This window comes from Taurulus bubalis (genome assembly GCF_910589615.1).
Source record: "Taurulus bubalis genome assembly, chromosome: 17".
NCBI lineage: Eukaryota > Metazoa > Chordata > Actinopteri > Perciformes > Cottidae > Taurulus > Taurulus bubalis.
Genome location: NC_136605.1, coordinates 5,189,424 through 5,212,039, shown reverse-complemented (window position 1 = coordinate 5,212,039; position 22,616 = coordinate 5,189,424). Strand labels below are relative to the sequence as shown.

Here is a 22,616-nt window from a genome sequence, read left to right as displayed (position 1 = left end):
CATTTACATTTCTTCAGCAGTTTTTTCTCCTTCTTATCTGGACTCTTAACATCAATTCGCACACAAAATAATGCCACAAAATAATGCTTTAAGAACATGCACGGTACCTGGCCTAAAGACTAAATAACCAACAATCAGGATTGTTTGAATCTCACAGGTGAACCAGCTCGGTTTACCAGTGTAATCAATAGTGTCCGTGTTACAGGCTGTTATATTAGGCAGGGCGTATAGTGATTTGTTTATCTCCCTAAAGCAGTTCCTGTCCAGCTGAAGACAGAACCCAGCCTTGACTCCTCACACATCAAGGCAGTGCTTTTATGGCAGCTATGCACTGTTTCCTCTCCAGGCTGGCCTTCTGTCTGTTCTTTTCCCAGTGTCATTCTTTTTGTTTGTGTGGACAGGAAAGTGGTTTAGGTGGGCCATCCAGTGGCAGAAGTCTCCGAAACTATACTAATACTATTATTATTAAACCCCAACAAGGGACAAATGGCATATTTGATCTGTATCTGAGGCTTATAACACTGAAACGGGTGAAACACTTCACACTCAAGTCAGGACAACCCGGTCGTACTTGTGTTGGTAATGTCATTTCCAAATAGGTTCGCGCGACCTGTGGAGTTCCACAAAGGTCAATACGTGGTCCCCTTTTAATCAGTCTGTATGTTTCTATTAAGTCATCTTTTTTTCAGAACAACATACTATTAGCGTTTCTGTAAAATTTGTCGAATATAATAATTTTCCGTTATATGAGTTTGAACACACTAAAGTATAAGGTTTGTATTTCCGCCTGAACATTTTTTTGTAAATAGATGCCTGTAGATGACTATAAATGGGACTTATGGACTGGAAAACACAATGGGACCATAGCCTGAAGCCTTTTCTAGTCTAAGTAAGAAGCAGATAACAACATCACAGAAAATTGCCAATTTTATGCAGATGACACTGAAATATAGTTTTCTCTTTTGCATGATATTATCGCTGTATTTACTCTTAATCATATACTGTTAAATTCATAATTATATGTTTTGTTTATTAATCATATATACTGTTTTTAAAGGCCTGTGACATTTGATTGAACTTTCCTCGTTAACTTAATATGAGAACTCTCACACACACACACACACACACACACATATACACACACACACATACACACACACATACACTCTGCAAACTACTTGGTAGAGTCAGATGACCGGTTGCATCTCTATGCCCCGGGGCGGATGAACATACACATCCTTGTTGTCTTATGACCATGGCGATGTGAGCAAATCCATGGATAGTCGGATGGAGGTTCACGATAAGAGCAGACGTCAGGAGGTCGTCTGTTGATTGTTATAATAATGTATTTAAGAGGTAACTCTCCGAGTGTTCGGAGAGCAGTCTAGGATACGCTATTTGTCCATCATGTTGTAATCTGACTCTGCTCCTTCTTTGCAAAGAATAAACGCTCTGATTGAATGATTTTACAAACCGGTGTCGAGAAAGATTTTTCAAACATAATAATATTGATGGGGGAGGGTCATATTCCTGATGGTCTTTGGCATTGTGCACATAGTTCTACATTAGATTATTGTGCTTTAGAGGTGTTGTTGTTACCTTAAGACAGAGCCTCCGTTTCCAGTCTTTGTGCTAAGCTAACAGGCCTCCAACGAGACTAAACATGAGAGTGCCTTGCCTTCATACTTAGTCAGAATAAGTTAAATCCAAGAAACATTACTTCAAAACTATGGCGTCAGTCATAAACAAGAATAAGATGAAACATTAACAGATCATTTATTATCCAATCCTACATTCCCTTTTGTTCACAATATCACATTCAATTAGCTTTTTCGCAGCTTCACTTCAGCCCCGAGAGACTCGGGGAACATACTGCAGACACATTTACAAACACACAAAAACAGACGCTTGTTCACACTCATGTCACAGCACAACATTGTGTTCTTCACATCATGAAGCTGAGGTAACAGCACAGCCCTTCTTTTGGTTTTTCGGCTCTCTCATGTGAGCATTTATTATACAAGTCATTGACTTTTACATTGCGTCGGAGAACAAAGCGAACGGAACCTTTGAGTTGAGATGTTTGCTTTAAGACTGTAGATACATACAGTCTTCACTTCAGCAAAAAACAAAATAAACGTTCACACATTGTTCTCCAACCTACGAAATCTTTTTGGTTTACGTCTCTCGTCGAGGACAGGCCGCCGTGCAAGCATCTGCTGTGTGTGGGCCGTGCTCCCTTGTGAAAAACACAGTTCATATTTGCAGCGTAACACTGGTTCATGCTGTACATAAAACAACACGCGAGCTGGTCAGTGATATTTCAAAACTGGAACAATAATCACTTTGGTTCCCAACACATTTACTTCATTGACCTAAACCAGGGCCAGCCGAGCGAGACCTTTTCTTAGGAACCTTTCAACACTGAATATGGATCCAGATGATGGACCGCTGGACTCAGTGGCGATCCCGCTGACGAGAGACAGAGCAAAAAAAGGGACAGATGACCCGCCCTCTCCCTCCGTATATATTTATATATATGTGCATTCAAATCTTACTGACACTGTTTTTTTTTTCTGAGTTCTGGAAGGAGCTGACCTCCCAGCGGACGGAGCGGAACGTGCTCCCCTTGAAACTGGCTCGTCTTTTGGAGATGCGGTAGAGTTTCCGGAGGACGGCGCGCCGCAGCAGGATGTAGACCCACGGGTCCAGGATCTGGTTGCAGGTCGCCATCCTGACGCCCATCACCATCAGATCCCTATAAACACTGACATTACCCAGGAGGCCGCTGTAGGACTTTGTGGCTGACATCAGTCCAAAGACCTAAAAAGAAAGATTTGAAACAATTATAGGCTCATCTATTAAACTTGTACGATCTTAAATCTAAACACAATAATAGCCACTGTTTAGCCCCTTAAGCCTCACTCATCATTCATTGCAGTCTCATACAGTGCAGCCTCACATTGCTCAAACCCACAGAATATTAACTCAAATTTGATGGGGATCAGAAAGTTTCCAAAAGTGCCCAAATATATCAGTCTGAAACTTGTATAAAATGAAACAAAAGATATGTAGAATATTTACATTTGATCAAAGCCATAACATTTGAATTTGTAAACGTCATAAAGCTCAAAATAAAAGAGTAGCAACAAAAAGATACAGGGTGGAATACCACGACTTTTCTGACCTTAAAGGTACAATGGAGCAATTGAAAAAGGGTATATGTTAAGGGGATTAAAAATATTGTTTGGCAGAATTTACGAAAAATGCATTTCATAGGTAGCTTTTCTTTGCTAGGGGGCTGAATTATTGCTTTCACCACACAATTATCCCCAGAGGGGAAATTGTATTTATTCAGTGATCAAATGTTCGTTCACACTGAATGAGTTGTGTTTATTTTGATGTGCATCAATAGTCTTTTGGGGAAGAAAAAAACTGACCTATGAGGTAAATTAAGTGAATTTATAAAGTGCTTAAAGCATGCAGAGCACTTTACTACACAAGTTAGCATTCATGCTCACCTGCACACTCGCACCAATTTGACATGTTGACTGCAGGGGCCAAGGATTGAACCGCTGATTAGTGGACAACCGCTCTTTCTCCTAATGCGTGTTATGATTGTGCCTAATATTTTTGGTACAAGTATACGATCCAATGTGGCCTTAAACTGCAATGCCCCTCCTCCAGAACGGCCACTGAACGAACTCTTCTCAGTGTGAAAGGTGTCATGGACAGAAATCTGTCGGTGCTCATTATTGTGAATTGAACTCAACTTTCAGATAGACTGCATTTAAAAAAACCAAAACAAGCAGCGGTGCTACTCTGTTGAACTTATTGTGGAATTCAAAACTTCCTGTTTCCTGCTGCTCTGAATAGTTTGTCTGTGATGCAAGGCGGTGAACCGACCCGTTCCGTGTCAGCTAAATGTTTCCCCCGACACTCACCAGCAGAGGGCTCCAGCAGATGCAGGAGGTGACCATGATGCCAACCAGCTGGACCACCATCTCAGTGTCCTGGGAGCCGGTTGAGCGCCGGCTGGAGCACGATCTTTTCTTGAGCCGGGCTCTCACCAGCGTGATCCCACTGATGGTGTTGCACACGAAGGCCGAGGCCAGGGAGGTCAGCGCCAGTCCAGAGAAGAGCGTCACGAAGGCCAGGTCCGTCGCTTGGGTGTCCTCCATCACCCTGATGAAGCACCACGTCCCCGGGAACTGGTAAGTGTAATTGCCCATCCCGAAGAAGGGCAGGAGGGCCACGCACACAGCCAGCAGCCAGATCAGGGCCAGCGCCATCTTTGTCCGCGCCGTGGTCACCAGACGAGCGTGCAGCAGAGGCTTGGCGACGCCCAGGCAGCGCTCGGCCGCCATGGCGCAGCCCAGGAAGAGCGAGCATAGGCCGAAGAACACCATGCAACCTCCCAGGAACAGACAAGACACGTCCGGGTTGTTGTTGCCCCCTTGAAAGATGGAGACGGGGCCCGCCGAGTATCTCCTCAGCACGAGAGCCCCGAGGATGACGTGTCCCGCCAGATCTGTCGCCACCAGGGAGCTAGCGAAGAGCAGGAACGTGGCCTTCGAGCGCCGGCGGTAGCGGTTGTACGCCTTGGCGAGAATGATGAGGGCCACCACGTTGAACAGGATGCCCAGAGTCATGGTGAGGCCGGCGGACGTGGGGGTGCTCTGCGGGTGGGTGGCATTGCGCAGCTCCTGCATCACGGGTGTGTGGTTGGAGCGGGGGAGGTGGGCGCTACCGCCGGAGGAGTTGTGGTGCTGCATGGCCAGCATCACTGCCGGGCTCCGGGCCTGATGTGGTTCCTCTGGCTGAGATGACACTGGAAACAAAAACCAGACAGGGTTACGGTTCTCCGTTCCATGTCCCCCCTTTTCCACCCAAATCACTTTTTATACGGCCTTCAAAAGCTCCTCACGGCAAAGTGGCCCAACTTTCAATCCCCACAAATGAGTTCTCATTGCACTCTTGAGGTCTTGGGGCAACGAGCCTACATCTTCTCTTGATACGACGCGTCGCTCTCAACGTCTGAGCAAGTTCTGACAGATGTTGTTGACGCTGAAAGCTCCTGCACACATTCCTCTGAAAGTGTCGTAGCCGTGCAGCAGCAGAGGCCAACATACATGCACATTTATTTACACACGTATTGCTCAGTATATATTAAATGCAGCTTTCAAAGTGATTATGTACATGGTTCTGTGTTTCATTCTGCCTTTTTCTTTGCGTGTATATATTTATTACGATATTTTGCATTTACCTAAATATGATTTTTATTGCACTTATCATTTTGCCTTTTTCTTTGTGTGCATACTATATATATGACTATATTTTTTATTTATTTTCTAAATATGATTTCTATTGCTTTGTATTCTTTGTTAGTTAGAACCTCTATGTTTATGATGCTTAAATGTTATTATCTGTGCCTTCCTATACAAAACCTATTATATATTATACCTATAAAAGCTATTAATATGTTATAAACATGATAAAAACGTAATAATTTACAAAACATAACAGAATGATGATATTAGATGATAATACACGCGCAATGCCAAACATATACCTCTGTAGCCCCATAGAGTTTAAAAGAGCATTCCCCATCAAACAAACCCATTTTTGTAATAATATGAGGGTGTTTTATTCATTTTTTTCGTTAAATGTTTGTAAAATTTAAGTTTCTTCAAATAGTTTCAGCAAATTCTAACAGAATAAAACACACTGAACTTCGACCGACATCGTGCATGCAGACCACCTGACCTTAGATATTTAACCCACCTTTGAAATAACAAATCCAAGAAGAAGGTGATCAGCGTCCCTCTCATCTGGACAGTTACTCATAACTGCAGCAAATAAGAAAAAAAATAATCCAGGTTGTGTTCTGGTATAGTTCCAAAGTAAGAGGACTTCTTCTTCTTCTTCTTCACCGTTTCCCCATTCGTAGACTATGTGGACATTCCTGTGAGAACACGCAGCCTCTCTGTCACATTGCACAAGCCCGTCCTCTGACAGTCCAACTGCGGCTGGCTGCTTTTATACTGAGCAGCTGCACCGCGCTCACGCGGCCCCTGGAGGTCTCAGTTTGTCAAAACCCAGTTGGATCCTGCCGGCAGAGGCTCCCTGGAGCGGACACAATTGATGCTCCGCTATATGTCTAATATCTAAAACCCATGCTGACTCACCCATCACTCCACCTCACCTCACAATCATGAAGGCAGGAGCTTAAATAAGTCCGTAACAACAACAACCTGGAGAACTAAAACCTGCCCCCGGCTGGGAAAGAAAACTCCTTTCAAGTATCACTTTTATAAGCAGTGATGTAGTTTTTTCGCCTGAAATAAGCATGACTTCATATCACAAAACCTAAATGAGTAATAGTCTCATTGATGCCAGATTAGACTCTTCAAAGTAAAAGCCGGCTGTGTAATGCACAAGTTGAACCGTGCATTATGCTTTTCCTGCTCGAGATATTTGCCCCCTTGTTGGTCAGTTGTAGAAATGAAAACTCTGCATTAATGCAAACCAGCTGCCCCGACAAACACCGCTGTCTGAAGCTGTGGCAGCAGGTGGTTTCCCAGAAGACCCTGGCCTGCTGCAGGGGACACAAGGATTTAAAGGAACAGTTCACCCCAAAATGAAAAATCCATATTTGGCGTATTACCTGTCGTACTATTTATCGCTCTGGATTGTTTTGGCGTGGGTTGCCTAGTTCGGGAGATATCTGCCTTCTCTCTGTCTGGATAGTGGGGCTCTGTGGCGCTCAAACCGCACAGTTGAAAAACTCAAAAGCAATGTCTCTGATTCCAGAAATCACGACCTGGTTACTGGAGATGACCCACAGGCCTCGCTGAGAGCAGTTTCATGTAGGAACTGTTGTAGGAGGCGCGCGTCTACTCATGGACCTTCACGGCGCAAGGTGTGCAGTAACGTTAGCTAGCTCGTGGTGCTAGGCGAGCTAACCGTATCGAGTATGGAGTCAGGCTTCAGGTTGATGAGCTCGACGGGTAGTTTGGTAGAAATAAAATAGCTCCTTTATGAAACTGTTCTCAATGAGATCTGTTGACTATCTTGAGTAACATTTGTGATTTCTGGAAAGACACATTGCTGTTGAGTTTTTCAAACGCTTTTCTTTTTAGCACTTTGAGCACCACCAAACCGAGTGCCAAGTCCGATTATATAGGAGCGATGGCAGGCATCTGTAGGAACGATATCTCAAAAACTAGGCAACTCACACCATAACCATATGGACCAATACATAGCACTACAGGTAACAGACTAAACATGCACATTTGATTTGGGGGTGAACTGTCCCTTTAATGCGAGCAAAAATTCCAGTGTGATTTTGTGATAAGCTCGCAGAACGGATGTAGACGGTCCAGTGTCAAATCATGAAAGATAATCCGGAGCTTCTCAGGTTTCCATCATCACCAGCCGGGTGTATCTTTGCACTGGTCTGAAATTCCTCCTCCAGAGAGAGAGAGAGGTCTTCTTGCTTCACGGCCGCCTCAGTAAGTCAAAACAGCCGACGTGCTGACATACACAACACAAAAAAACAATGTCCTCTTTGCGCTGATGCAAGGACCGGAACACATGTGCACGTATAAATGGCACATGTCAGTACATTTCAAAAGATGGTTGTTTTAAAAACGCGCTTCAAAAACTCACACCTGAGTCTGGAATGTTTGCTTGTACATGTTAGAATGGGAACGCAGGTATGAACAAGGTCAGAGAGCATGCTGTTGGAGACAGGTGCAGCTGCAGCAGTTATGACCGGGGGGTTTGGGGTTAATGCGCTCATGTCCGTCTACGAAATCTGGCTGAGGTTAGTGCCCGAGATGGCTAAATGGAAGGGCTCACCGGGGAGGGGTCGGCCCGTCGGGGTTAGGAGACAGGAAGCAAGTCTGCTCCGAAAAAGAGCCAAACAAAAGAGGGGAGCCATTTATTATTAACCACAGCAAGAGCAAAAATGTTCTTTCTTTGTCTGCAACAACAGATGTGCTCATGTGTACATTTGTTTCCTCTTAACTCACTGCATTAACTGCAAAAAAACAACTAGTACTAACAAGGTTAGATGTAAAAACACGGCTCACAATATTTAGGCAGTGTGAATCAAAGAAAAAGGTTTTTAGTAAAGAGTTTCATAAACTTGTTCTCACTTTTTAATTCATGAACTTTTCCCTACTTTCGGTGCCATTAAGACGTAATCACGTAAAGACGATCACAGCGTGGCAGAGGAAGAAATGTCCTCTTGGGTTGTTGGGTCTTTGCTGTTGTATCCTAGCTCCACATGGATGCTATTTGCTTGTGCAGCCATGTTAATTGCAAGTTTTTATTTGCGCCAAAGGGACATAAAACTGGAAAACCACTCGGCAAAAGCAGCTGTAAATAAGTCTTTACGAGGGGTTTCGAGTTGTACACTGCGCCGGACCACAACATGCATTAACTCAAAAGTGGCTCGAACTTTTCTGACAATCCCTCACCGGCCTGCCAGAGAGGATTCGGACACAAGGATGACCATCCATTTTTTTTGGACTGGGAACACTTCACTGCTGTGCTGAGTGGCTCTGGCCTGAGCCCAGTAAAAACACCTGGTGTGACTGAAACACAAGAAAACTCTTTTTTTTCTGAGGGCCATCATCGTGTTTGCTAAATTCCCACTTTTGACCGCGGCATCCCGTCTATAAGTCTCTTTTTGTGACACCTTCCTCGGCACCAGCCTCAAATAATCCACAGTAGCGGAAGAACGCGGCAGCCCGGGCGGACACGACTGGCTGCAGTTTGTTTGTCGCACCATTCTCTGCACTTTTTACAACACAACCACAAAAAAAACTCCAGGATTTATTTGTTGAAAACCTCATAATTACCATGCTTGTTGTCCAGACATTTTTGTATAATTATGCATGTCATGCTCGTTGGTTTTTATATACGTTGAATTGTTCTCTGTCTCAGTGAAAGTGCATTTTGTTAAAGTAGGTGCTGGTCTTGATAATGAGGTGAGATTAGCTCTTGTTGCAAGGTTTCTGGCATTTCGTCTTGAATTATCTATCTTTATGGGCCCAGATGGATGACGTTTTCAAGATGTGGATACATATATATGCAAAGCGGGGATTGACCCATAAAGTGTTGTAGTCATATAGTAGTACCCCCCTCGACTGACCACATGCAGTGAAAGCATGTCTGTTCGTCCTTCCCAGCTCTGTGGTTGTGGGGTCTTGGGGAGCGAAGCTATGGAGTCCTGTGTTTCTAAGAAACATCTCTAAGCAAATAAAAGTCTGCAAAGCACTGTGTGTGGCCAGACAGTTTGTATTTTGCCCTTTTTTGGTAAACCAACAGTGGATAGATCTATCAGTGATCGGTAGATCACTAAAATAAACATATACCTCCGCTTGACTCAATAGTTTTGTGGCTAGTAGCCTATTTGTTTGGTTTGTTTATTTGTTTTTTGGTCAAACTATCAAATGAATCTGCTTTAAGGTGACTAAAACAAAATATTAAGAATATTCCCCCCTGACTTAGACCCTCCCAACAATATTAATGAATTGGTACAACTTGTTTCATTGTGCTGTCATGTGGTTGGTGTGTCGGTAGCGGCATGGGGCTAGCTAGCAGGAGCTCCGCGTTAGCCGGTTAGCTTAGAGAGTCAACAATGGAGCGCAGATTTCCACGCTGGTACTTTACTCGACAGTCCAATGCCAGGTCTCCACGGCACTACGTTCACTAAGATCGGTGTTGCGTCACATTTAAAAAAAGTTTGGTGTGTTGCATTGCAGTGAAGCCACAACTCTGGCTGCAACGGTGGACCTCAAGTTAAACCTAATGTCTTTGAAACAATAATCATAATGGCCACTATTAATTCTAGAGTTGCTCCAAAGGATCTTAAACTCCTGCTGATTCCATTGCAACGCATTCCTGCACGTGCAAAAACTACATACACAAAGAAATAAAACAGCAGCAAAAGTAGGTCGTCCAGGCGGCTGCAGGCTCAAGAGATGTCCTGCTCAGGCACCCGGGAGTGGATTTAAACACATGGGATATTCTTGACGCCCTCAACAACTGACCAGGAAACCGCAGCTTCCTTGCTACTGTTTGTTCCAGGAGCATGGGAACTAGTATACATATATTTATATATACATGCACGGTCAGCAGCTGGTGGTGGATTAACTCTTGTAGGTGTGAAATAGTTGTGTGAAAATGACAATTCAGCCTTTTTTGTGCATCACCATCATCCAATTTCGTACATTAATTTCTGTTCAATCAGTGATTGGTCTAAAAGCGCCGCCATTATTTTAGTGAGGCTTGAACATAGACATGTTTTATTTGATTTTATTCTCAGTGGAAGATGCAAAAGGTCCTCAGCTGACCTCTCCTCAGGGTGACACACATCATCCTTGTCAGAGTCCTCGCAGGATTGAACCTCCTCTATTCGTCATTACGCTGTGACGCACTTACTATGCTATGTACATGTTGGCAATGTTGGTCATTTCCGCTGCTTGAATGAACGCGATGATAGCGGCCGCTTCCTTGACTCACGAAGTGTGAAAAAGCCGCGGCGCAGGAGCAGAGGCCGCTTATCATTCAGGGACTGCATACATCAAACAAAAACTTCATTACTGAATATGAATGTGGAAAAAGGCTCTATCCAGGGTGTGCGAGAGACTTCATCACTCTGAAAGAGAAAAGTCACCACTGCGAATGCAAGACTCTGTTTAATGCATGTTTAATTTCAGCCTGGGCCGTCTGCGGTCATGGCAGTGAGAGGCAAGTTTGCTTTAGGGAGGCTGGTGATTGCGTAATGGTTAGCCTGTAGGTTATGGACATCAACAAGGAAATGAATGTCCTGCTCTGACACACAAAGTTCAACTACCGAGAGCCAGTCAGCGCCCTGGAAATATTTCCTTAATTAAGTGGATTTTTTCAAATCGAAGTGGTTTTATTATTATTACACGCTATTACAAAGTTTCAAAATGCAAGCGCGCTGGTGGTCGGGGAGTCCTTGTTCATCAGTGGTTTCAACCCTTAACAGTCCATTGTTCCTGAGGGAAACACTGGGATTTCTCACAGCTAGTTTTCCCATTCTTAAAACACTCTGACATGTGGTGAGTCTGAGCTATTTTAAACATCACTGCTGGTCTCCGCTCCAGGTAGTTACATTAATCGTGTTCTTACTTGTCCTCGCCCTTAACTGCCTTCACATTGCACTGAATGGTTCTAAAATAAATTGCCTTCCCAATAGCTTTACATATTGTGTCATGCTATGCAAAAAGGTGGAAACAAACAACAGGCAATATAAAGTATATTAGCTTCAGATCCTCTGGTTTTGCTGACATTTCAATCACGCTTAACATCGTAGCTGAAAAAGGACCTTTTGGAAATCATGGGAAGACTTTCACTCAAGTGTGAAGTCCAAATTGTCCGTCCTGTGCAATAACATTTTTTTTTTGTGGTTTCTTTACTCTCTGCTCTCACTTTTTCCAGAGTCGAGTCAATTGCCGGACTCATGGTGTGCAGAGCCCCAACGCTTGTCAACACGAGTCAAACATAATGGCAGAGCAAAGACTGCTGAGAGCTGCTGAGGACACGCAGAGGGAACATTTAGTCACCATGTCTTTTTGGATCATTATGTAAGACCTCATCATCTCCTGTGGAACCTGTCCATGGAGCTCATCTATGAAGATGAAATAATCTGACAGTTGTGTCCATTCATTGCCTTTACAATGACATCATCGTCATGAGACAATTTATTTTGCATTAGCCCAAACTTGAACTTTGTGACACACAATTTATTAGTCACTTAGTTGTCAGAAAACAAACTCATATATTCATATTCACAGCACATGTATTACCCGGTTCTTGTTTGTTTATCCAATGTCATCTCACAGAAATACGTGACCACAACCTCAGCGCAATAGCTGACACGTCAAATGTAGAAATGATGCGTTGGCACTACGTACACAACTTAATGTTTAGGCAACAAAACCACTTCGTTAATTTGAGTAAAAACATCAGGATTGGGCTTCAAGTAACTCGGTAAACATAGATTTAGACAACAGAACTTAGTTAGCTTTGGGAGAATCATCTCAAACATAATAATTCAACAATGTCGGGGGAAAAATGAATTCTATGCATTCGGTGTGATGTATTTTCCAGATGTGCAACTGAATGCCCGTGTGTTCTAAACCTCCATTGATTACATTATCTCACACAAGTCTTACCATGACTTTTCATGTCTACACCAGAGAGGGACGAAGTGTGTTATTTAGCAGAGGTTTAGGAGCAGAGGTCATGTTGACCTCTGCTCCTGTTGAGCTACACCTTGACCCTTCTCTTTCCCTCATCTCTACCCCTGCCTGTTTGCACAGATGGACACAGCACCGGGAGCAGGGGAGTGATTCTGAGAGTATATTAAAGCTTCAGCTTTCTGTTGAACTTTGTCAGAACTTCCATCTTCTCACTGGAGGAGGGAGAACATCATGAACCATTCAGCTGAACGTGCCATGACTCCTGTTTGTTCTATGGCTCATGTGTGATTGACTTGCAACCTCGTTATATAATTTTTTATATCTTATCTCGTAATAAATTGTTCAAAGACTAACTTGCTCAGGGTACTGTTGATTGTCAACAGCCTTGAACAGTCCCGTGTTCGTTCTCATGGCTGAAAGTGTTTTTTGACCCATCCAGCTCCCCTACCACCACCGATAGTAATCTTTCTCTGTTTATACTATGCCAGTTGACTGTTGCATAGTCACATGAATGCATTTCATTGGAGTGTAACACAGAAATCCCACATCATTTTGACACATAGAGGCAGAGCCCATTTAAGTCCCTCCGACATAGCAGGGAAAGCAATTCATGGCTCTCCATTGACTTTGTATTGCACCAACAACAAATTTCCTCAAAGCTGCTGCATGAAGGATGCACTACCAACCGGTTAAGGAGCCCACAAGTTGTAATAAAATGCAGCACCGAAATTCTTAGCATTTGACAAAAGTGAAGCATAGGAAGAATGAGGAATCCTGACTCTCTGTAGCCTACGTTACGTTTGCAGCACTCAATCTGCCCAAACCATAGACTGTGTATACGAAGTGGACGAAGTCATCAAGACGTCGCCCGTTGGTTTATGGACGGCTTTTATGAAGCCTTGAGTTTGGCGATTTCGCTGTCGTCATCTTAAGACTGTTGCTATGTTTGTTTTTATTTGGACCTGTCAATCAGAACCAGAACCGTTTATTGCCATCTATGTTTTCACATACAAGGAATTTGTCCAGACGGGAGGTGCATCACATTTAACAATAACGATAAACATTTAACGATAGACAAAGTGCAATAATGGAAGGAATATTTACAATTAAATCTAGTAGTAGAATATACAATTAAAATAAAGTGCACAGAAAACAGGTGACAGTACTTATAAGGTGAAATATAAGTGTAGTGTGAAGGTGACAAGTGTAAAGTAAAGTGACAAGTGTATTGTATATGAGGTATGGAGGGATGTGACCGGAAAATTAGGAAATTGTCTGGGGGTGACGGGGTCAGTCAGTGGGGGACCCGGGCTCTGTTGAAAAATAAAAATAAGCCCGTCCTAAACCTACTTTATGGTCTATTTGACTCTAAATGACCATAATTTAATAAATGAACATCATGCTGTATTGAAGAAGACTTGCAACTAGAGATTGAGACATAAACTCATGTTTACAATGTTTACTGAGGGAATAAATCAAGAGATAATTTTCTCACTGACTTCTATACAACCAGAGGAGTCGCCCCCTGATGGACAGTAGAGAGAATGCAAGTTTTAAGACACTTCTGCATCGGCTTCACCCGGCAGAACCGTAGGTTGCCGCCTTGTCGAAACGTCAGTTTTAGGTGAACTGTATTTCTGTAAGTATGACACTTGTGTTATAGTGGGAGGTGGACACATCAAGTGTCTTAGCTAGCTATAGTTTCTTGCTCACAAATTGCTAACAATTATCAACAGCACCCCTGGAAGATGTCGGGTACTGAAACGTTTTTAGCTAGCTGCAGGTTTGCATGTCAGTGTTTTCAGAGTACGGCGCTTTGTCTCACTCCAAATTGTAAATTAAATGAGAAATGCATGAGGCTGAATCAGAAAAGCAAAGTTGGCAAAGTTGTGTTGCTGTAAAATTATATAACAGCGTGAGCCGCGGTTCTGCGCACATCTTACAAACCGGTGCAGTTGTAGAAATTGCACACAGAGCTGACTGTGCCAACATGTTAGAGCAGTGAGCTAAAGGTCCTTTGTTGGCATCCGGCCTTGACATCAATCTGGCCTTTCATAGTCGATGGAAACACAGTACAGTAAACACGCTGGGGCTCAGAGGCACAGCTCGGTAAATGGTGGAGTTTTTCGCACAGAGCTGCAGTGCTTGTCCTGCTATCAACTCTTACTTACTTTTGGCTAAACATTGGATGCCAAATGAGAACAAGCTTCCTCTTTGCCCCATATCATTACACTTAATGGGCTACAATTTTACGATAACACCTGCTTACTGCATTTTAATCATAAACTGTTTGAGCTTGTACGGTATGAATCATACCCTTGACCAGTGTGCCCTCTAAGCTGTGAGCGTGCACGGCCGCGCAGGCCAGTCGAAGTGGCCGCGCAATAGATTTTTCAGAGCGCGCTCATTTTTCAGACCGCACAAACAATTTTTTTTCAGGGGTTAAAAATATTTTTTGCGCCAGTGTTTCTGAGATAGGAGTGAGCCATCTTAGAATAATACGATCTTTGATGTGACGTGTCGAGTCTTCTTGGCCAATCAGCGTCCCGTTTCTCGTCATGCGCTCTCTGTACCTCTGCTAGCGCTCTGCCTCCGTTAGCACCCCCCACCCCGCTGTCCTCCTCCGGGCGCCAGGAGTGAAGCTCGCCCAGAGCGCCACATGAGCTCGGGCCGGCGCTGTTGAGGCTCCTCTTGGCGGGCCCTGCTCCAGCAGATATAGGCTACCATGGCGAAAAGAAAGGCAGAGCAGGCGCCCCAGAAAAAGGTCTGCCTAACGTTCAAACATGAGTGTCTAGATTAAATAGTCCAAACTGACACAGGTAGGATGAAACTTTCAGACATATTTAAATATGAAGAATATGAAGTTATTAAATTGTTTATATAGGCTACCTTTAGGAAAAATGACACCATGTCAATTTAATAGGCCTATAATTATTGTTAAGCACTGCATTAGCATTTCTCTTTCAATGCAGTTCCACTTAAGTGTAAAACACCTTTGATACTTTTATTTTTTATATATATCATTATCAGTCATAACCAGTGAACCAGTCATAACCTCCCCTTATTGAAGTTCAACAAAGATCCTTTAAGTTCAACTAAACTGACTGGTAAAACACCATCATTAAAATGTTCCCAAAGTCCAGCCATTACAAAGGATATTGAATAAATATCAACCTTGTATACATATTGATGCATTTGCTGTCATCTCTTTGAATCCCCTATGGCTAACGCAGGCTTGTGGTCATTTTCGGCAGGTCGCGTGGTTGCGAATTGCTCACAGTGCTGAAATGTGCGCTCAAAAAAAAAAAATTAGAGTGAACATTGCCCTTGATTCACAAGAAGATGCATTGTATGTCTTCTGCCTCAGATCATCAAACACTACTATTTCTGTCAGATCATTCATGCACATTTACACGCCACAAATCACACAAACTCAACAATGCTGCCAACGGGTTTCCAAACGTAATTGCGTTCTGCATTTTTGAAAAACGTTCCTGCCGTGCCTCCGAGGTCGTCTTTGCTTTCTATTTTGTTTGGTTTCCAAGTTGATTTTCATACCACAAGTGTTGCCTGGAAGTCAGGGGGGAACACGATCAACCATGTGATTCGTAGGAAGCAGGAAAAGCAAGCCTCTTGGCCTGCGTTGCGCTATATATCAAGCTAATGAAGTCAATTCTCTGTAATTATCTAGTTTACAGTTGGTCCATAAATTCCATATTATCAGCCCGTGTGTTTTATTCTACCTGGAAAATACACACCCCCGAGGCAGCAAAGAGCCGCAGTACTTTTACTTTACACAGCTATTGCGTGGGTTTGTTGGTGTCTTCATTGTGAACCATTTACAGGATTCGCCCTGAGGGACTCTTTACATCCTAATTTCCCCACCGCAGGAGCACAGGAACTCAGACGCCACACCTTTTTGCTTTTAATTCCTGTCAGTCCTGCAAACGCAGTGCATGCTTCTGTAGAAACACACTCACCAAGAACACGCAGAGACTGCATGTCTAACCTGTCAAACAGAGAGAACCTGTAGTTCATCGTTGAATCCTTTGTAACATTACTCATAACGATACTCATCATGAAATAGCATGTCACTAGGTTAGTGAATCCATCATAGTATTGACTGTAAAAGTATGACACATATATTATCTCATAATTATGACTAATGTCAACCTAAAAAAATCTAACAAATTCTAATTATTGGAATTATTTGGAATTATTATGCATGTACCACATCATTTTTTGCTTAAATGTCAAAGGCTTGACATCATTATTCACAATTACGACATCAAAGTCAGAAGTCTGACTTCATTTCGTATCCGATCTAAATATAGAACATTTTAAATGATCTCACAATCTTTATATCCCATTATTTAAACTATTTATCCTCCATCATACATAGAGAGCGACACTCACGCTCACGGCCAATTTTAGAGTCACCAATTGACCTGAGCTCTTTGGACTGTGGGAGGAAGCCAAGCTGCCACATGGTGAACGTGCAAACTCCACACAGAAGGAACGCCCAAGAGCAGGGATCGAACCCGGGCCCTCTTGCTGTGAGCTGACAGTACTAGCAACTAGCCCTAGCAAACTTGATATAGCATAGTTTATTTAGAATTATCTCACAATTATGATTAACAAAGTAAAAACGTTTGACTGACTATTTCAGAATTCAGAATGTATTATTTACTTTTTTTCTAACTTTTGATCATTTCTCTCTTCCTTGCTTAAATGTATCTTTGGCATAGCTATTAGCATTCTGAGCCACGCTCACACGACTTCCCAAAAATGTTTGTGTGGCAGCATGACATGCTCATGGCCAAAACCTAATTTAAACGTCAGAGTGCGACTTGAACTGGCTGTTTGGTCCACAGAGACGTGTCCAAACCTCTCATAAAGGCCTCATTCACAAAGTGCCAGCCAGAGAGTAACGCTGCTGCCTAAGGCCTCCAAGATTGAGACCAGATGCTCCGAGTCTTCCCCTGCAGCTCATCAGCGCAGCACAGCTTCCTATCTCTTCCATCACTTCCTGACGACCCGGTTTAAAATGTGCATTTCACCTTTCTTGAGAATTGAGATTAAACTGAACCAGACACTGCAAGGGAACGGCTGGAACAAAATGCTAATACTGGTGCCTGGAAGAGTTTCTCCACTGGTTGCTTTGCTTATTGGAACACAAATTTGCTCAGAAAAAATGCTCCTTTGCTACTCCTGTCTTTCCGTTCTGTGTGAACGTGTTTTACAATCACAGGCAGATTTACCACTCAAGATCTTTTAGTTGTAGGTCCTTGATTTCAGATGGATGGAGATAAAAGTAGCTCATCGTCTCAATTTTTTATTTGCTCGGTTGAGCTAGCTAGCGAGGTAGCTATGAGTTGGCTGAAAATACAAGAGACAACCTCTGATGCTGAGAAATGAAATCAACGTGGACCCCCACTAACTGACTGAAGTCAACTGACTTGCACATCTTTTCTTCTCTTATTAAAATATACTTCTCTTGTTAAAATACACTTGCCACTTTTATTTTAAAATGTACACTTGTTTTAACAAAATATGTTTGTTATTTATACCATATTTATCTACTATTTCACTATGTTTATTGTTTTTATATTAGTATTGTTTTATTCTATGTCTATGTTTATTGTTATGCACCTTTCACCAAGGCAAATTCCTCCTATGTTTAACGTACCTGGCAAATTTTGATTCTGATTCTGAAGTGGCAAAAGCTGCAGTTCCTCAAATGGCCACTCGAGGCTGTCTCCAAAAGGGAATCCATCCCCATGAGCAATATAAAACATGGACTTAGTCTCTGTTACTTCACCCATGGGTTTCTAAAGAGCTAAAATAAAAGGGTATTCGTTGGGTGAATTACGAAGGCCAGTTTGTGTGAGAACTCAAATGAGAAATAGCTGCAGTCCCCTCAGACGTGAGGTCATTGTTTGTCCATAACAGTCCTGAAACAATAACACTATTGAAAGATACTATCTGTCATTGGTTCTTTCACTTTCCTTGAAAACTCAAACTGTTTTGATTTGTGATCACTCGCATTCCTGTAGCATTCGTCCAATCACTTGTTGCAATTTCCTCTTGGCCTCCAAAGATAATGGGCCTTCATCAAGGGAGGGTCTCTTTTATTTGAGCTCTGTGGTCCACACGACAATTTCAGACACTTCCCCCGGATGTCCTCCTAGCATAGTTTTATTTACAGAAGGCTAAACCTTCTTATATTCCCTAACAACAGGAGCATAACGACAGACAGGACAAGATCTGCTGTCGAGCAGCCGTAAGAGTAGCCTAGAGCAAAAAACCTCACTGACTGAGTGCTTGTTGTTCCAGTTTAGTATCCTTATGCAGACAAGGTTGTCAGTAGCTGCAGGGACTCTTTTTGTCACTCATGATGTTTTACGTTTTTTAACCTTTGGGGCGCAAATGTGAATGACAAAGCAGAGCCACATTGTACTGTGTGGGAGGGTGAAAACAAAGCAAATGATTGTGATCCGTTTGTTGGCAAATAGGATGATTTGCATTCCATCCACTGATAAGAATGTTCATTTTGGCTTAGTTTCAGGTTTGCAATTTAGTCCTGGAAGATTCTGCTGCATCTGCAACTCACATACATGTCCTTTAAAACTGGTGCCTTTGGCTTATAAGCACAGTGTTCATAGTGTGCATCAGACAGTGTATGCCTCACAAAAGGACATTTTTGAGCTGGAATCAGCCCAATGCTGTGTTAACATTAAAAGCGACAAAAGCAACCAACCGGCCAAACTTGGCCGGCAACGCTGTCACCGAGTTGCCATATAAGTCTTGCCCAAACGCTCGTTGACGTAGCTAAGCCGTTAAATAGCACTGGGAACTGGCTCTCTGCATTTTTATTTGATGAAACTGAACAGGGTGAAACAAAGACATATGATTGGTTGACGCTTCAATGCATCATGGGAGCGCTGAAAAACGTTGAGACCAGCTCAACTTTGATTTGTTAGGTGCCAGTTTGTTCACCATCTTAGTTTAGCCTGTAGCATAGCAACATTAGCTCAGTGGCAATTAACACAAAGTCTAACTGAGGATGATGGGAGTAAAACTTTCGACCTGATGATGGTGCTGGATGCGTCTGAGCGGAGTGTGAATACCTCCAATGGCTGTTGAGACAAAAAATGTCAACCTGATGGTGGCATACAGGGATCACCAAATCATAAGGATACATCCTCTGGGGACCACGAAAGCACGAATTTCCTGGCAATCCACACAATAGTATGGATGTTAGATATTTAAATTTGGACCAAAGGGATGGAGGGACCGAACAACATGTCATCTGACCATGAAAGCACACAATTCCAGGGAAATCCATCTAATAGTATGGATATAGATATTTCCGTTTAGACCAAACCGCCGCTAGCGAGGCTAAAAACATGATATCCCTGTAAAATCAAATTTGTATGCACCAGTGACTCTTTTGACACGATCAGATGTTGGTGAAATGGCTTCCATGGTAAAAACATGTCAAGCAATTTTGGAATCACCTGACAGCCAACTGGCAAATAGGCAATCGGGGTGAGAATGAGCTCATTTCCCCAATGCTTTTCGATGGTTACTGATTCAACACATCATGACACACCAGAGAAAGTTGCCATTATGATCAGTTAATGATCAAGCAAATGGTTTTCAGACGTGATCGCTGCGATATCGCTATCCCAGAGATCGGGAAGAGAGTCGCGTATGAGAAAACAGCTTTTCAGGTAAGGTAGTGCTTTCCAAAACAATGGGCCCTTGTCTAGAAACCAGACAGAGAAAAGTCTGCAAGACTGTAACTTGGAGGGAAAATAACACAATTAAACAAACCACTAAATCGCAGTCCTTCTGGAAGCATTAAACATGACTTGACTTGAAAAAGCCTTGGGGGGGGGCTCTATCAAGGTTTTCACACAGTGGAATATAAACAAAGTCAAATGCTGGGCTTTTTCCTGCAGTATTAAGCCCGACCAGGAGCCTGAAATATGGACTTGTTTTGCATTCACTCGTACCAGTCCGTGTTTTTATAGCCGGGCGTCAGGATTTTAAAGAGAGGGAGAGTCTCGCTGCTCTGGTTGCTTCCAGATCCTCTAATAGCGGAGCAATGTGTTTCACTTACAGTCATGACAAAAAGAAACGATGAAAAGCCAATGCTCCCCCATATGGGCTTTGTCAACTCTTTCTGTACAGACATGAGAAACAGACAAAAGTCCTAAAATTGTGGTACATCTGAGCATGTGTGCTGCACATTAAGAATGTGGTATAACGTCATTGCATGAAGCTGCAAGGGAAGCAGGCAATGGGCAATTTATAATCGTCATTATGTGAGGACAGCCACTTCAGATACAAGTAGTGTCCAGATGGTCCCTGCATTGTCAGCTCACTCCATTTCCTTTTTTGCAGCACAATAAGATTTAAGCGGGAGCCCCCGCTCACAGGTGAATCGAGGTAAACAAATAAGGTGCTGAGTTGTTACTCAGCACCTTATTTGTGTGGCTGTTATGAGAGATATGCCCCACGGCCTCAAGCCAAGCATCACGACGAGGTTAGACGAGTGTCAAGAGAGAGTATTTTTGAGGGGGGGGTTTAAATAAATAATAATAAAACAATGGTGACTCACGCTCTACAGCAGTGTAAGGAATTGGTTATGTGGATACAGTATTTAGCTGCAAAACGTTAGCATGTCCAGCTAACTAGCGTAAATTGAGTGTTTCGATAAAAATATTAACTTTTAAAAAGGCTCTTTGACAACTAGAACATACACTGTGTGGTATTTCCCCTCTGTGTACCGGAATGCTACCAGAGTTTAAGCTAGCTAACGTTAGCAGCTGTGTCCTGTTCACACCAGTCGATGATAAATACTTGAGAGAGTCTGAGGTGCATTTTACAAATAATGTACAGACAATGTTAAAATGTCTGCTGTTTGAAAGAAATTGCCTCTGGGCCCGATATATAATAAACAGCACTATCCATGATGACCAAGAACATAAAGTTATCTGGGCCGCATAATAATCAAAGACTACTAACTAACAGGCTTTTCTGCGGCAGTCACTGGCTAAATATCACATTTCTCCATCTTGATCCCAAACTCAGATAGCATTTCGAAGAAGGAAAAGGTAGAATAAATAAAGCATAGACATGATTTAGTTGTTGATGCAACGGAGCACAGTGTGCGGTGCAGAGAAACACATGATGTGTGGGACACACCAAAGTCTATGGAATATGATGAGTGAAGCCCAAACATGACTGGTTGTACAGATCGCACGCTTCAGTGTTTATTACAGAGGACTGACTTCACTCTTCCATTATAATCGTTTCCCTCTCGCTCTCTTGACACTTACTGTGTGACTGTGTGAGTCCTGCTGGATTTTTCCTTTTGTGGTCAGGCTTCAGACATCATGTTAATCCACACAGCTGTGGAGCCTCACTGAAGAAAGCCTCCTCTGCCCTGCACCACATTAAAACTGTCATGAGGTGAAGGACAAAGGGCTGTACATCTAAAGAAACCAAACTCCTGTGGTCTGGAGGAATGAGGAAACAACCTGATCACTGGAGCTCGGCATCCCATATTTCCTGTTCATAAAAAAAAAAAAAAAAGTGTCATGTCATCACACTGTAATAGTTTGGGTGAGATCTGAAACAGGAATGACAGGATAATGACAAGTAATTAGGGGCCTCAAACCATCCGTATCTTGATCTGCAAACTGAGCATTTCAACTTTTTTCAGCCAAATGACCCCTGACCTTCTCTCTGCACCAAGTATTTCAAAAACAGAACAAACACCATGCGCCATGGGTGCAACATTTGGAGGGGGACATTTAACAATGTGTAGTTGGTATAGTGCAGCTAACAAAAGCCACATATGGTTGAAGCAACTTGGCAAACTTAGGCGTGCCAACTTGATTGCACATAATAAGTCGACGTCGTCACCCATTTTGTTTTTTTTGACTGCCGTTTTAAAGCATTTTGGTCGTCAACATCTTTGGCAAGCAAAAGTGACACAAGAGGGTGGAGCTGAATACAACCAAATCTATCTCCAAACCTATAAGGTTACAATTGTCGGACTTGTAGGTTGCCGTCTGCTTGGCAGAGTAGAGTAGAGTTGTAGAGTAATTAGGTTGCTCCAATGGGGAATTATGAATGCAAGGTGTGCCAACTTTTGTACATAGTGGAACATGTTAAAATGGAAAAAAATTCAGGGTAGTTTTAGTGTGGAGTTTTAATTTGCATGACTTGCTGAAGCACAATATATGTGTACCTCGTATTGAGAGTGCATGGAGGAATTGAATCTCACCTACAATAAAAATCACTTTCTTACAAAAAAAACAATTAAAAAAACACCTGCCACCTGTTATCACAAAT

General features: G+C 42.8%; 1 protein-coding gene across 1 annotated transcript; it reads right to left on the bottom strand.

Moving 5' to 3' along the window:
* Nucleotides 1–1,807: 1,807 nt before the first annotated feature.
* Nucleotides 1,808–21,719, bottom strand: LOC306750366 (prostaglandin E2 receptor EP1 subtype-like). The gene is made up of 3 exons (XM_079233780.1): nucleotides 21,596–21,719; nucleotides 3,945–4,831; nucleotides 1,808–2,823 (listed from the first exon to the last, which is right to left on the bottom strand). Coding segments are annotated over exons 1-3 (1,164 nt in total). The 5' UTR covers nucleotides 21,597–21,719; the 3' UTR covers nucleotides 1,808–2,547.
* Between the last annotated feature and the right edge of the window lie 897 nt (nucleotides 21,720–22,616).